This window comes from Lampris incognitus, chromosome 10 (genome assembly GCF_029633865.1).
Source record: "Lampris incognitus isolate fLamInc1 chromosome 10, fLamInc1.hap2, whole genome shotgun sequence".
Classification (NCBI taxonomy): Eukaryota; Metazoa; Chordata; class Actinopteri; order Lampriformes; family Lampridae; genus Lampris; species Lampris incognitus.
This window is the reverse complement of record NC_079220.1, coordinates 29,223,936-29,238,788: the sequence shown is the minus strand read 5'-3', so window position 1 is coordinate 29,238,788 and position 14,853 is coordinate 29,223,936. Positions and strand designations below refer to the sequence as shown.

The 14,853-nt window shown below is 42.9% G+C and overlaps 1 protein-coding gene across 1 annotated transcript in view; it reads right to left on the bottom strand.

The window, feature by feature from the left end:
• Positions 1-14,853, bottom strand: part of plcl5 (phospholipase C like 5) — a 144,041-nt gene that overhangs the window by 20,045 nt on the left and 109,143 nt on the right. Inside the window, exon 3 of the mRNA XM_056288383.1 lies at positions 10,073-10,276. Within this exon, the coding sequence (XP_056144358.1) occupies positions 10,073-10,276 (204 nt within the window). The remainder of the gene's footprint in view (positions 1-10,072; positions 10,277-14,853) is intronic.

Genomic DNA, 14,853 nt, shown 5'->3' with positions numbered 1-14,853 from the left:
AAACACCAGCTGGACACATAGCCAAACACAGCATGTGTAAATAAGAGGCGAGGGGATACACCAACACTGGTGAAACACTTTGCATATCCTGAGAAGAGACCTGCCTCTCCAGGTTATACAGGTTTGATCCCGGCAATTGCTATGTATTCTGTTGAAGTACCCTCAAACAAGACACTGCAGTCCAACCTGCTATCTCATTTGAACTGACTCAGGGTCGTGTCAGTTGAACTCATATAACAAGCTCAGGCGTTGGTTAGTAACATCTGGACCAAAGTGACCGCAAAGTGGCTGTGTGGCAATGTTGAGGATGTGTACTATGGTTGATGATACCATGTAGGACACTTTGATGGGACTGCTGCCAGAGAACTTATCCAGCAAGTTAAACTGATGAATCAATGACTGAAATAACATTACAAGTTGTATTATTGTAAATGAGCTGAACAGAGAGGTGACGCTGTTATGTTAAATACTGGCAGTACAAGACACAGGGATACACTTGCGGTGACAGAGGTATTACATCATCTTACTGTTTTTGTTTTTTTGTTTTTTTTCTAATTTTCCCCCTTTTTATCCCCAGTTATGCCAATTACCCCACTCTTCCGAGCCATCCTGGTCAGTGCTCCACCCCCTCTGCTGATCCAGGGAGGGCTACAGACTACCACATGCCTCCTCCGATACATGTAGAGTCACCAGCCACTTCTTTTCACCTGACAGTGAGGCGTTTCGCCAGGGGGACGTAGCGCATGGGAGGATCACGCTATTCCCCCCAGTTCCCCCTCCCCCCCCGAACAGGTGCCCCGACTGACCAGAGGAGGCACTATTGCAGCACCCAGGACATATACCCACATCCAGCTTCTCACCTGCAGACACGACCAATTGTGTCTGTAGGGACGCCTGACCAAGCCGGAGGTAACATGGGGATTCCAATCGGCGATCCCCGTGTTGGCAGGCAACGGAATAGACTGCCATGCCACCTTGATTTTGTGAGCAGCGAGCTCGCTGCATCTGGGTTGCTCCAATATCGTAAAATGGGACCCGTTTGTGCATCTAACAACTAGTGGTCCAGTGGGATTATGGGAGTCAGGGACTGCAGCTGTAGAAAGTAGAAGTCAGGCTCATTCATAACCAAACTGTCTAAACTGGACTGTATTAAGCACTAAAATGACGACTGACAACCTCTTTGCTGAAAATACAATGACCCACACTGGCAGACCAACAGATAACAGTATGCAAAGAGTGACAAGTTGGTAAGGTTGTCTGTTGCATACTGAAAAACAGACCATTAAAAAACATACCAAAACAGAAGATTTAAAGGTCTGTACAGAGCAAAAGAGAACGTGAAGAAATAAGACTAAAAACACATGTACAGGGACGATGCACAAAGTTAAATTAAAAAAAAAAAGATAGACGATACAGCTGTCCTAAAGCACAATTAAATCAAGCCTTTTTTTAAGGTGACTGAGCAGAGGATGTTGATTTGATGAGCCATATGTCCTTAGGAGTGATGTTCTTCAGTCTGAAAGAGTGCTGCCATAGGATCTCAGACTGAGTCTCAGCTCACTGGCAGTTAAACCTCAGACATATAACTTGGCACTTGTCAGAGATGTGCCATGTGTAATCAATAAAATTAAGAGAAATTGATCCTAATTTGCACTTGTGCAGGTTTCTAGTGAAGTGAAGTGAAGCTAAAATGAATGGCAATATTCCATCTCTTGGTTGCTTTTAAGAGTCTGGCTGTAGGGATTTGGACCAAATGTAACCTGGATCTACTCTGCCAGCTAGGATGAGTGTAAGGAGTAAGCACTAATGAAGGTCACATGAAATAAAATCACGTATTGCAATTTCAAGGTGCTTTAACCTGCGAGAATGCTGAAAAATATTACGAGAACAAAAAGCCCAGTTTGTGAATTTCTGCCCAGTTGTCAAAGATGACTCTATGGTTCTGACAAGTGCTTTCAGCTCAAGTTGTCTGGTACAGCAACAAACTGAATGGCAGAAGTGCAGTCCCATTTTCACCTGTCCTTTACCTTTCTGACCAGCATAGAAATGTCTACTTTTAGTCGCTGTCCTCCTTCCACAGGCAGAGGAAGAACAGCTGGAGTGAACCCACAGTAGGCAGGAAGGAAACTAATGAAATTTCACACTGTTGGTAGCAGAGCAGGGAGAGGCATGAAGGAGGCTCCCATGCTCAGTGAGTGCACACATGCATTTATCAGTGTTTGCGCATGTGCATGTGTACATAAATGTGTCGCCGAAATGTGAAGTAGGTCGTTGCGTCCTTCTACTGGAGTGTCCCGGCCTCTGGGCCACTGACCACGAAGATCCAATGTGTTGATACTCAGTTCAATAGAAGGTCACGACGCCTGGCTCACTGCGGCCCATTAGAGAGTGGCTAAGGACATAGGCTGCACAATGACATTCTACAGTATGCTGCCATGAGTTGGCAATCATCCACTCACAGTTACTTGTATAGCTTAGCGATGTGCATTTGACCTGATATCCCTTTTCCGGTACCTGGATGAAATTAGAAAAATGTACTTGAGTACTCGATACTTTAATTGATGCACATATTATGCAAATTAGTAACACACCGCGGGTAAGTCTTACAATTTTATTAAACACTAATGGCTAAAGTTTATCTTATCATGAAGTGCTGGTGAACAACATGATGAAATATTGCTTTTCGTCAACTTGATTTGTGTTTATGCTTGACTTGTGACTCATTATGGAACTGGTGTGCTTATGACAGTTCAGTCTGATATTGTGTATGTTGCAAAAATGTTCAATCCATTGATTTATTCAAAATATCTCCATACGTCACTCTGTTGAGTGGTCACCATAATGGTGTTCGAGTGGCATGACATGCCAGAACCATAACTATCATCTGGTCTATTAAAATGTATTAAACATATTGATTTAACAATTGTCTATAGAAATAATATTTTATGAGTATTATTAACATATCTTATAGTATTTACTGATATTCTGAAAATGTTATCAATTTGATGAGTCTCAAAAATATATACTGCGTGTGTGTGTGTTTGTGTACTATGTATACCCTCTAACACAAGTAAACAAAGGACTCTCTGTTCTTGGGGACTGGGGTGTATTCTTTGGGAAGCGTACACCGTCACTCAGCTGATCACACCCTGAGGAAGGCTATATTTCATCAGTTGTCATTTCTTTAGCTCCACAAGCAGCAAAATCAGCTCTGAATAATAACAACTTGTGACGCAAAGCAAATTACACAGGCGTCTGTCATGGGCAGAATAGGGCAGTGTTTCTCAACCTCAGGGCCAGGACACTTCTAAAGAGATTGAGATGAGTTTTGCTTCAAAAAGAATATGATGCGAAAAAAAAAACTTTTAAAATCTCATGGCTTCAAAAAAAAAAGGCTTGAAAAGTCTCTTCTTTTTTTTTTTAACTCAATGGGAGTGTTGCCCTTCTGTCTAAAAGAATGCTGCCACAGGATCTCACACTAAGTCTCAGCTTATAGGTGGTTTAAACCAGCCACAACTGGTGTGGCTCATATGCAACATTTCTATCTGAAAGCCTTGGCGTTAGTATTAAGCTACCAAAGATCCGACTTCTCTGCTGACCAGCCAGGCTGTGGCAGGCAACATCTGTTTCTCTGTATGTGGTGCCCTCAGGATCGGAGTATGATATTTTGGTAATGATACGCCCATCTCAACCTCATTCAAATCTATGCTTGGATGCGCCGCGCAAGCCAATGGACACGCTGTAGGTAAACAGTCAACATGAGCAAGAGGAGATGAGATATCTGGCACTTTTTTGTGCTAAAGAACGTGCTGTGGTATTAAGGAAGCATAGGGAGGTTAGAGAGAGTTTGCAGGCAAGAGGAGTTCAAGAGGACAGTGAGCAAGCAGGACCGAGTAGCAAAAAGGGAACTGTATGGCACATGCTCAAACGGAAGACATAGCGTTTTCCTACACACCTCTCTCTCCACCAAAAACAAGAGACTTGAACATCATCTACCAACCACATCTGCTGTGTCTGATCATTTTCTCATCAAATTTGAAGCATTATTGGCCTGTCCAGTTAATGTCAGCACAGATGTAATTGCCACTCGCCATATCGGTCCCTCCACTGTAGCTGCATTTGGCCAGCAGCTGCCTGAAGTCTTGGCTCCTTTCACTATGGTAAATGACTCTGTTGAAAATTTCACTAGTGACTTAAATGTGGCCCTCTCTAGTCTCCTCGATTCAGTTGCACCTCTCACTACCAGAGCTAGGCGACTAAAGAGGCCTACACCCTGGTTTAATGATGAGACACGTGCTCTTAAGCGGACCTGCAGGAGACTGGAACGTAAATGGCGAAAATCAAAATTGGAAGCTTTTTACCTATCGTGGCACGAGTGTTTATTGAAATACAAGCGTACTTTATCTACTGCAAAAACATCGTATCTCTCTCACTTAATAAATATTAATAAACATAACCCCAGATTTCTCTCTGACACTTTATCTAAACTTACTAAAAAGCAGTCGTCTATTAGCTGCTCACCATTCACAGCCCATGAATTTCTAGATTTTTTCTGCAATAAGGTTGATGAGATCTTAAACAAAATTAGTCCTTCAACTCCATCTACTCCTGCAGATCCTGTCATACTAAATTCATATCTACACAATGAGTCACTGTCAGTTCCAGTTATTACAGCTTTCCCTTGATACTTTGACTAAGTTCGTGTCAGCTTCTAAACCAACTGCTTGCCTACTTGATCCCTTACCAGCAAAACCTTTTAAAGACCTATGGCCTTTTCTTGGACCTACAATGCTAGACATCGTTAATTTATCTTTTACTACTGGCATTGTTCCCAGCAGTTTTAAGACAGCTGTGGTTAAACCTCTACTTAAAAAACTGCACCTTGATCCAGGGTCTCTTAATAACTATCGGCCAGTCTCTAATCTTCCATTCTTCTCTAAAGTACTAGAGAGAGTTGTGTATCAACAACTTTTGACCCATATAAAAGAAAACGATCTATATGAACCTTTTCAGTTGGCTTTCAGGCCCTGTCACTCCACTGAAACTGCTCTGATCAGAGTGGTAAATGATCTTCTACTGGCTATCGACTCTGATTCCACTTCTGTGCTTCTACTACTGGACCTCAGTGCAGCCTTTGACACCATTGATCACTGTATACTTTCGGATAGATTAAATTGTAATTTTGGCGTCTCTGGCTTAGTTCTCTCTTGGCTTAAGTCCTACATATCTGGAAGAACACATTGTGTCTGCTATAATAATATTATATCAAAATTTTCTGACATTAAATATGGTTTGCCTCAGGGCTCAGTACTTGGCCCTTTACTTTTCTCTCTTTACATTACACCTCTTGGCCAAATTATACGCAGTTACAGAATAAATTTCCATTGCTATGCTGATGATACTCAGTTGTATCTGCCTATAAGGGCTGATGATCATACTCAAATCACTAACTTAGAGGCCTGCTTGGCTACTGTGAAAAACTGGATGTCACTTAACTTTCTGCTTTTAAATTCAGATAAAACCGAGATGCTAGTCATTGGCCCTGCTTGACACAGACACCAATTTGATCAAGTAACGATAACAATCGACAACTCTGTAGTTTCACAAAGTATGGCAGCCAAAAATCTTGGTGTTACGTTTGATCCCAGCCTTTCCTTTGTTGATGCTCTGACATGACTAAGTAGATGTTGGGTAACTTGAGCGGTCCAAGCAAGGCCACACAAATGATTCCTGCCTATAATAGCTGGTACATCCTGGTGAGACCTCAATTTTAAATATATCTGAAAGTAATTGCTGCTTTGGAGTGAAAATACTGTTGCATCTGAGGATGTCTCACAGGAACACAAACAAGACTCAAGGTGAAGGGCCCGATTTTGTAACTATGGATATACTCAAGGACATGTTGGAGCAACAGAAACACTTTTATGAAGAATTACTGAAAAGACAAGAAGCCTCTTTTAGTACTTTTACTCAATTGATCCTTGAGTCAACAAATAAGAGAACTGATTTTCTGATCGCTGAGATTCAAGAGCTAAATATTAGTCTGAAATACTCTCAAAAAGACATTGATGAAACAAAGGCTGACCAGACAAAGCATTCAGCTGAGGCTAAGGATCTTGCAAAGCAGGTCCTACAAATCAAATCAAAGCCATTGGATTCAACTGACAATTCTGAGAGAGTGGATTATTTGGAGAACCAAACCCGGAGGAACAATCTCGTCACTGAAGGCATCAAGACCGATAAAGCAGATGAGACTTGGGCTGAGACTGAGACCAAGGTCCTTGAGCTCTTCACCTCAAAGCTCAAACTGGACCCGGACACTATAAGATAGAGCATGCACACAGGAGTGGAAAGTCCAGGGGTGATCCTGAGAAGCCAAGGCCAGTTGTGGTCAAGCTTTTACGCTTTAAAGACAAACAACTCATTATGGCAAGGGCAAGGGCTAACCTCAGGAACACTTCAGTGTATATAAACGAAGACTTTTCAGATCAACTGTGCAAGAAGCGTGCTGAGCTGCTGCCAGCGATGAAGGAGGCAAGAGCTAGCGGGGACTATGCAGTTATTAGTTATGATTGCCTTATTGTGAAACCAAGGAGGATTGAGACCCACTAAATTGTACAAGAGTTGAATGTTCTGCTGTTTGTTTCTCAAATGGAAGATTAGATGAATTATTCACTATGTATTTTAAATTACCAAAGAAGGGTTTAAAAATATCACATCTTAATATATCCAGTCTTAAATATAAAGTTCATGAGGTGACTTCCTTAACTGAAAATGAGAATTTACACATACTTGCCATTTCAGAAACTCACTTAGATCCATAAGTAGATGTAAATGAAATTGCTGTGTCAAGATATAGTGTTTTTAGAAATGATAGAAACAGCTATGGTGGTGGTATGGCAATATATATATCCAGAACCATATACCTGTCAGGATAAGAGGGGATCTTTTGACTTCAGCTATTGAGGCCCTATGGATTCAAATACATTTACCTCACACCAAACCATTTCTCTTAGGGTGTTGTTATAGACCACCAAGTGCAAACGCTCAGTACTTAGAAGATATATGTTACATGTTGCAGAAAGCTACAGACTGGGATAGAGAGATGCATTTTCTAGGGGATTTTAATATAGACTGGCTCTCTGCAAAATTTTCATTGAAAAGGAAGATAAGTGATATTGCAAAGGTGTGTAATTTATTTCAGGTGGTGAATGTACCTACTCGGTTGTATACAAACTGTGCAGGACAGAAATCAGCAACCTGTATTGACCACATTTTCACTAATGCTAAAGAAATGTGCTCAAAGGCTATATCAACTCCAGTTGGCTTCAGTGCTCACAATTTGGTGGCAATTGTTAGGAAAGCCAAAGTTCCAAAAGTAGGACCTAAAGTTGTTGTTCAAAGATCTTTTAAATCTTTTTGTGAGAATGATTTCATTAGGGAGATAAATAAGGTGCAATGGGATAATGTGTGTAAAATACATGATGTAGATGCAGCACTTGAACTTTTTACAAATATGCTTTTAGAAGTGGCTGACAAACATACTCCCATTAGGAAATTCACAGTAAGGAAAAGAAAATCAGCTTGGATTGATGAGGAACTGAAAGCCTTGATGGCCCAGAGGGATAAAATATAAACTGAGTCAATGAAGTCTGGTAATGCATCTGATTGGAAGTCATATTGTTCACTAAGAAACCAAGTGACAAAAATAAATAGAAAAAAAGAAAAGAAGGTATTATCAAAATAGGATAAATGAAATTAAACATGATGGAAAGAAACTGTGGAAAACTTTTAACGAGCTAATGAGTAGATGAGTGGAAAATACACCCTCCTTCCTAGAGTCAGACAGTACCTTCCTTACTAAACCTCAAGGTATTGCTAACTATTTTAATGAATATTTTGTTGGAAAGATTGAGAAACTAAAAAATGAAACAACTTCAGATAACAAACTTTCAAAACAATTGATTAATGACCATTTTATGAAAAATAGAGATTGTGAATTTGACTTTCAAGCTGTTCAAGTGAATACAGTAGAACCACTTCTTAGTAGTGTAAATAGTGAAAAACCCTCGGGATTAGATAAACTTGATGGGAAACTGTTAGGAGTGGTTTCTGGTCCTATTGCATTACCCATATGTCATATTTTGAACCTATGTTTACAGAAGGGTGTATATCCATTGGCATGGAAAGCTGCAAACGTTATTTCTTTACCCAAAAACAAGAAGGACATGTTTACAGGTGCTAATAGCCATCCTATCAGCTTTCTTCCAGTGCTAAGCAAGCTTATGGAAAGAGTTGTGTTTGACCAGGTTTTATCTTATTTTTCTGTTAACAAACTTAACTCTGAATTTCAGCATGCCTACAAAAAAGATCACTCCACAAGTACTGCTTTGATGCAGATGACTGATCAGTGGCTGAGGAATACAGACAGGAAAAAGACCGCGGGTGCTGTGCTACCTGATTTTAGTGCTGTGTTTGATTTAATAGACCACCATATGCTTTTAATTAAACTTGCTGCTTATGGCTTTAATAATTTGACCCTTAATTGGATGAGGAGCTACTTATCAAACAGAACACAGACTGTTTACTTTAACGGTAGTTTTTCTACTGTAAGGACAATACAGTGTGGTGTTCCTCAGGGAATTTGTTTGGGCTCATTGCTCTACTTTATTTTTACCAAAGATATGCCACTTGTTTTGAGTAATGCTAGCTTAGCTATATTTGCCGATGATTCCACAGTGTATATGTCATCAAACAGTGTGGATGAGTTAAATGTTCATGTTTGCGGCGGCCTCACCCAGTACCATCCATACAGTGTCTTTGTCCAAAGTTTATGTCTTTGTTTGATGGCAGGGAGAGCTGGCACTGGATTGGCTGGGAGGGCTTGGTCTGCTGCGTCCTGTGGGCCCAGGGATCATGGCCCTGCCAAGAGCTGCGCCCGAAGAGGTAACACCTTGGGTGGTCTGACAGGACGCGGAAGCGGGGCAGGCTAAGCTAACTGCTAGCCCATGCAGACGGGCAATTCCGATAACACTGAGGGCGGTCTGGCAGCAGCCTCACCTAGCATTGACTGTGTTTTAGTGTCGGCGTGTGGAGTGTGGGGAGGTGTGTCGAAGGTGTTTGGCTGGGAGAGCTGGCGTTGGATTAGCTGAGGGAGCCTGGTCTGCTGTGTCCGGTGAGCCTAAGGACCACAGCGCTGCCCAGAGCTGCACCTGAAGAGGAAACACCAAGGGCGGTCTGACAGGACACAGAAGTGGGGCAAGCTAAGCTAACTGCTAGCCCATGCAGACCAACAGTTCTGACAGTCATTCTGGCTGGCGTTCATGCTATTGGACAGTGATGTTTTTGCTTAGTTTGGATATACGTATGTGTTAGTTCAGATATGTCCTCTTGCAGTTCTTGTAGTTTTTGGATATGTGTTTTGTCTTTGTGTTGCACTGCTGTGGGCTGGGGGAAACGATATTTCATTTCATTTCATGTATGCATGAAATAAAATGACAAATAAAGTGTTCCTAATTCCTGATGTAAAGTTTGGGGTGAGTGGTGGGGTTGTAGCGTGACACCTAACTACTACCTGTCATTACAGGAGTTGTCTAATCCTCACTTGGGCAATACTGATTCCAAGTGTTTCAAATAAAGACTGCAGCTTTGAGGCAGGAGCTAAGATGGCCTGGGATATGTGAAGTTATATAATAAACAGTCCTAATTTGTTCAAACAGGTGTTTTAATGGATGTTTTCAGAGCATGTTAAAGCTCCCTGGCTGTACAAATGTGTGAGTCAACTGCTGCACTAACTAGCAGGAGGCAGGGGAGCTAGTTAACACTCCTCCTGGCTCTCTCCTGTTTTATTTATGCACGTACTGCAGTTTAGCAGCTATGTACAGAGATCTGCACAGATCACAAAGTGCTTATCACAGCACCACTGGGTACACTCTGTTATCACGATGTAGCGGCTCAGTGCTTTGACATTTTATCTTACTCTGTCTACAACGGCAGTCAGTATTTTGAGCGATGTTCTGCACTACAGTGAGCTATCTTAACACAGTACAAAAGAGACACTGCTTTCATTTACCATGTCATAGGCATTGAGGACTTTGCGTAGTAGCTCAGGCACAGGACCTTGAGCTTCCATGGTAGGGTAGGTCTCACTAAGGTCCACTGTCACCCTCAGGGTACGCTCGCTGTTCATCAGCCAGCTAGACACTGTCAGGATGCACTGCTTCATGTTGGCCGCAGGGGTCAGACCACAGAGCTCCTTGAAGGACACCATGGCATTCTGGGGGGAAAAAATTAACACACATAAGAGGAAGGGAGAGAGCATGGGGGGCGGATTCAAATCATGTTTACGGTAAAGACCAAGTGCATGCTTGTATGCATATCTGTGTATGCGGTTGTGATGACGGGCAATGTTGGGGCAGGATACGTACTGACAGGTAAACTTCCCTCAACTCTTGTCTACCACCCAACTTTTAGTTTGCAGAATAAAGTCAACAACTACTGATTATACAAATACTGATGGAGTTATACAGTAGGCAGAGTCTTTTAATAAAAAACAGTGCTTTTCTAAAATGATAATAGATTTTTACTTATATTGATGGTTATCTGTTTTGTGACGATCGACTCTGGGAGTCTTTGTTTACCAATCATTTTATTATGGCAACAAAACTAAAGATGTACCACAAAATCATTATACGTTACAACAAATAAAAATGTGAGGAACACAATGAAAACAGACCATATTAAAATTCTATGTGAAAATATGTATAACATCGCTAATATGGAAAAATATATGTCTGTCCAGAGGGAGTGCAGTATGAAAAAAAAACTGTTCTGGGATCACACGATACAACCAGTCACCAAGATTTAAATCTAAAGAGTGTGGCCTTATAAAAAGGGTACAAATCTAATCTCTTTGACATCCAAGGTCTGTCCATCAACAGCCGAGCCTGTCCTTGAGCACAGCATTAAAAACCTGGTTCTATTGCACTCAATGCAAAGTCACTCAAAGATGTTTACTGGCTGATGTGTGTCCAACTCCATATGTCGGACAGCTACAGCTGCACACTAGTATACACCATGACAACATCAGCTGTCAACATGTCACCGACCTTATCATATTGCTACCGCATGTGATATACTTGGTGAAAGAGATGATTCTATTACAAATGAAATGGCAAGTTTTTTTTGGGGGGGGGGCATTTTCCCCCCCTTTTCTCCCCAGTTGTACCTGGCCAATTACCGCAGTCTTCTGAGCCGTCCCGGTCGCTGCTCCACCCCCTCTGCTGATCCGGGGAGGGCTGCAGACTACCACATGCCTCCTCTGTTACATGTGGAGTTGCCAGCTGCTTCTTTTCACCTGACAGTGAGGAGTTTCACCAGGGGGACGCAGCGCGTGGGAGGATCATGCTATTCCCCCACAGCTCCCCTCCCCAACAAACAGGTGCTCCGCCTGACCAGAGGAGGCGCTAGTGCCGTGACCAGGACACATACCGACATCCGGCTTCCCACCTGCAGATACAGCCAATTGTGTCTGTAGGGATGCCCCAAACAAACTGGAGGTAACACGGGGATTCGAACTGAAGATCCCCACGTTGGTAGGCAATGGAGTAGACCGCTACGTTACCCGGACGCAACCGAAATGACAAGTATTTTAACCGGTGACTTTGAAGTAGAATAGGAGATGAAGAGCAGTGACAGATAAGATAAGCCCAGTGTTTATCTTATAGAGAGTAAAGCTAGCCTTTCCCATGACATCAGCCTGACCACAGCCCAGAGGCGCTGAAGCACATTCACTCCCTCATCTGCCTTTCTCCCTCTCCGCTTTTTTTTTCTCTCTCTCTTTCTCTCTCTCTCTCTCTCTCTCTCTCTCTCTCTCTCTCTCTCTCTCTCCTCTCTCTCTCTCTCTCTCTCTCTCTCTCTCTCTCTCTCTCTCGGCCAATTGGCTCTGTGTTGCTCTTTGTACCTCTAGCTGTCCCTATCCTTTACTCTCTCACTCTTCATTGTCCACTCTCTTTCTCCAAGGTGGCGCTGCCAGCCAAAACAGACGAGACTGGGCCAGAGTCTCCAAGCCCTCCTCTATGTTATGGCCTCAGGTCCACCACAGGCATGGCCTGCCAGCAGGACAGCCTGAACACCACAAACCAGGCCGGGGGCTTTTTACATAGCACGAGACAGAGAGAGAGACAGAGAGACAGAGACAGAGAGAGAGAGAGAGAGAGAGAGAGAGAGAGAGAGAGAGAGAGAGAGAGAGAGAGAGAGAGAGAGAGAGAGAGAGAGAGAGAGAGAGAGAGAGAGAGGGAAAGAGGGAGAGGGAGGGAAAGAGAGCGAGAGAGAAAGACGGGGGAGGGAGAGAGAGAGAGGGAAGGAAAGAGAGAGAGAGAGAGAGAGAGAGAGAGAGAGAGAGACAGGGAGAGAGGGAGAGGGGGTAGAAAGGCACAAAAGCAGAGAGGAAGTTGAAAAGACAAAGTTTGGGAGATAGAGGAAGGGTAAGAAATCTGTAATGAGAAGTGTAATAGTTGAGATCTAATTTTGTGAGGAAATTTTAGGTAACAAATTCTGATTATCATTAATTTAGTCCTCAACATTCTGTGCATCAGAATGACAATGTCAAAATTCTGTCCCTTTACAATAACAGTGAAAAGACAGTCATAGATGATAATATCGAATTATTGCCCAGCCCTGACAGAAAGAGACAGAGAGAGAGAGAGATTGTTCTACAACTTTCATGCCAATAAAGCCCTTTGAATTGAATTGAATTGAATTGAAAATTGAGAGAGAGAGAGACAGGGGGAGAGGGAGAGAGAGAGAGGAAAAGAGAGAGTGTGAGAGAGACTTTTGACTTTTACAATAACTTTTATTTACATCACTGTATAAAAATCATCCATACCGATCATATCAACATTAAACTGGCAAGCTAAAAAAAAACAAAAACCAAATCTCAAGCATCAGTACTGTGGCTCAATGACAATACACACACACGTGACCATAACAAATAGAAAAGTGAGAACAAGTGACCCATCTTCACTTAGTGAACACATACTTGTCTTAACCCCCACAGAGCCCTGAAAGAGTCCAGAATACTGGTCAGGGTGTAGAAAGCGTGCCCTATCCCCAGACGAGCCGCCACCAAACCCTTCATACTCTGCACCACATCAGTCCAACCCTGACCTAGCATCCGATTCTTCCTGGTCTTCCACATCGCTAGCTTAGCAGTTCCAAACAGAAACTTCACTAATCCACTAGGACCAGAAGCAGCCTTTTCCTTGCCGTGTATTCAGGCCCAAAAACAAACAAGGGGACAGGGAAATCCTCTCCCAAAACTTCCACCTATTACTGCAGTACCCTAAATAAGCCCATTAGTCAAGGACAAGAAACCACTGAATGCCCTAATGTGTCCCTCTGTGTGCAGAAAAGGACAGAGAGACAGAGGGACAGAGACAAGAGACAGACAGACAGACAGAGAGAGAGACAAAGAGAGACAAAGAGAGACAGAGAGACAGAGAGACAAGAGACAGAGAGAGAGACAAGAGAGACAGAAGAGACAGAGACAGAGAGAGACCCACACACAGAAAGAGAGAGACAGAGAGAGAGACAAGAGACAGACTGTCTCTCTACAGAACACGTATACAACTGTTGATGTACGTATATGTGTTCTGTATTGTATACTGTTCTTGTCCTTTATGTGAACACACTCACACTCACACGCACACACACACACACACACACACACACACACACACACACACACACACACATGCAGAGACAGACAAATTCACACACATCCACTCACACAGGATTTTGTTGCCATGGCGTAGCTGTGTAAGTTGTTTTATTGCATGTGTTGATGTACTATATATGTTCTGTATCCGTGCACTCTTATTGCCCTTTATGTAAAAATGCTTTGCAATATAAATGTATATTTGTCATGCTAATAAAAGCACATTTGAATTTGAATTTGACAGACAGAGAGAGACAGAGAGAGGCAAGAGACAGAGAGACAGACAGAGAGAGAGACAGAGAGAGAGAGACGGTGCGAGAAGGGGAAGGGGGGCATGGGAGAGGAGGGACGGCAGGAAAGGCAATGTACAAAATGGGGGGGGGGGGTGAAAAACAATTTAGAAGGAGCTTGGGTGGTATTTGGAAAGCCAGTCCACACACCCTGTACTCTGCAGTGTGGGAAAAGGGGGCTGTGTCCCCCAGACTATAGACCTCCAGCCCGGCAGAAGGGTATCTATTCTCTCCCACTAGAGGACACTGTCACTGTGGGGTCTGACCCTCCTGCAGAGTGGTGCCAGAGGACACGGGAGGGATCTGTATGCAGAGTCTTTAACACTCGCCTCGGCCACCAAGAGCAAGCCACGGAGAAGCACTTGCCGAGGGGTGCAGGACTGAAACACAATAGGTACAGGGCATTACACGGTGGGATTATTCCCCGGATTAAACCCTGCGGGGGAGGACCGACTGTGTGTTGGGCCTGAGCATGCGAGCTGCAAGCATGAGTTCACTGGGTGCACTAATATTTACAAGAATGCAAACTGTGCACAAGTGGTGGGAAAGTATCCCTTGTTTAATCAATGCGCGTGTGTACGTTTGTGCACACGTGTACACACTCTTTTTTGTTTGTTTGTTTATTGTTGTGAAGTTAAAAAAAGTCATATTGTTTCCAGGCTTGTGTTGCAATAGTGCAACCCAAAAAAAAAGGCTTATGTTTTTAATTACACCCCTCCCCCAAATTCTTTACCAACATTCCCCAAATGAGAACTGCATGTTTGGTTACACTGCGGCTTTTGTTTTTCTCTCTCTCTCTCTCGCTCTCTCTCTCTTCTCCCCCCCCAGTATGGTGTGTCAGTGAAT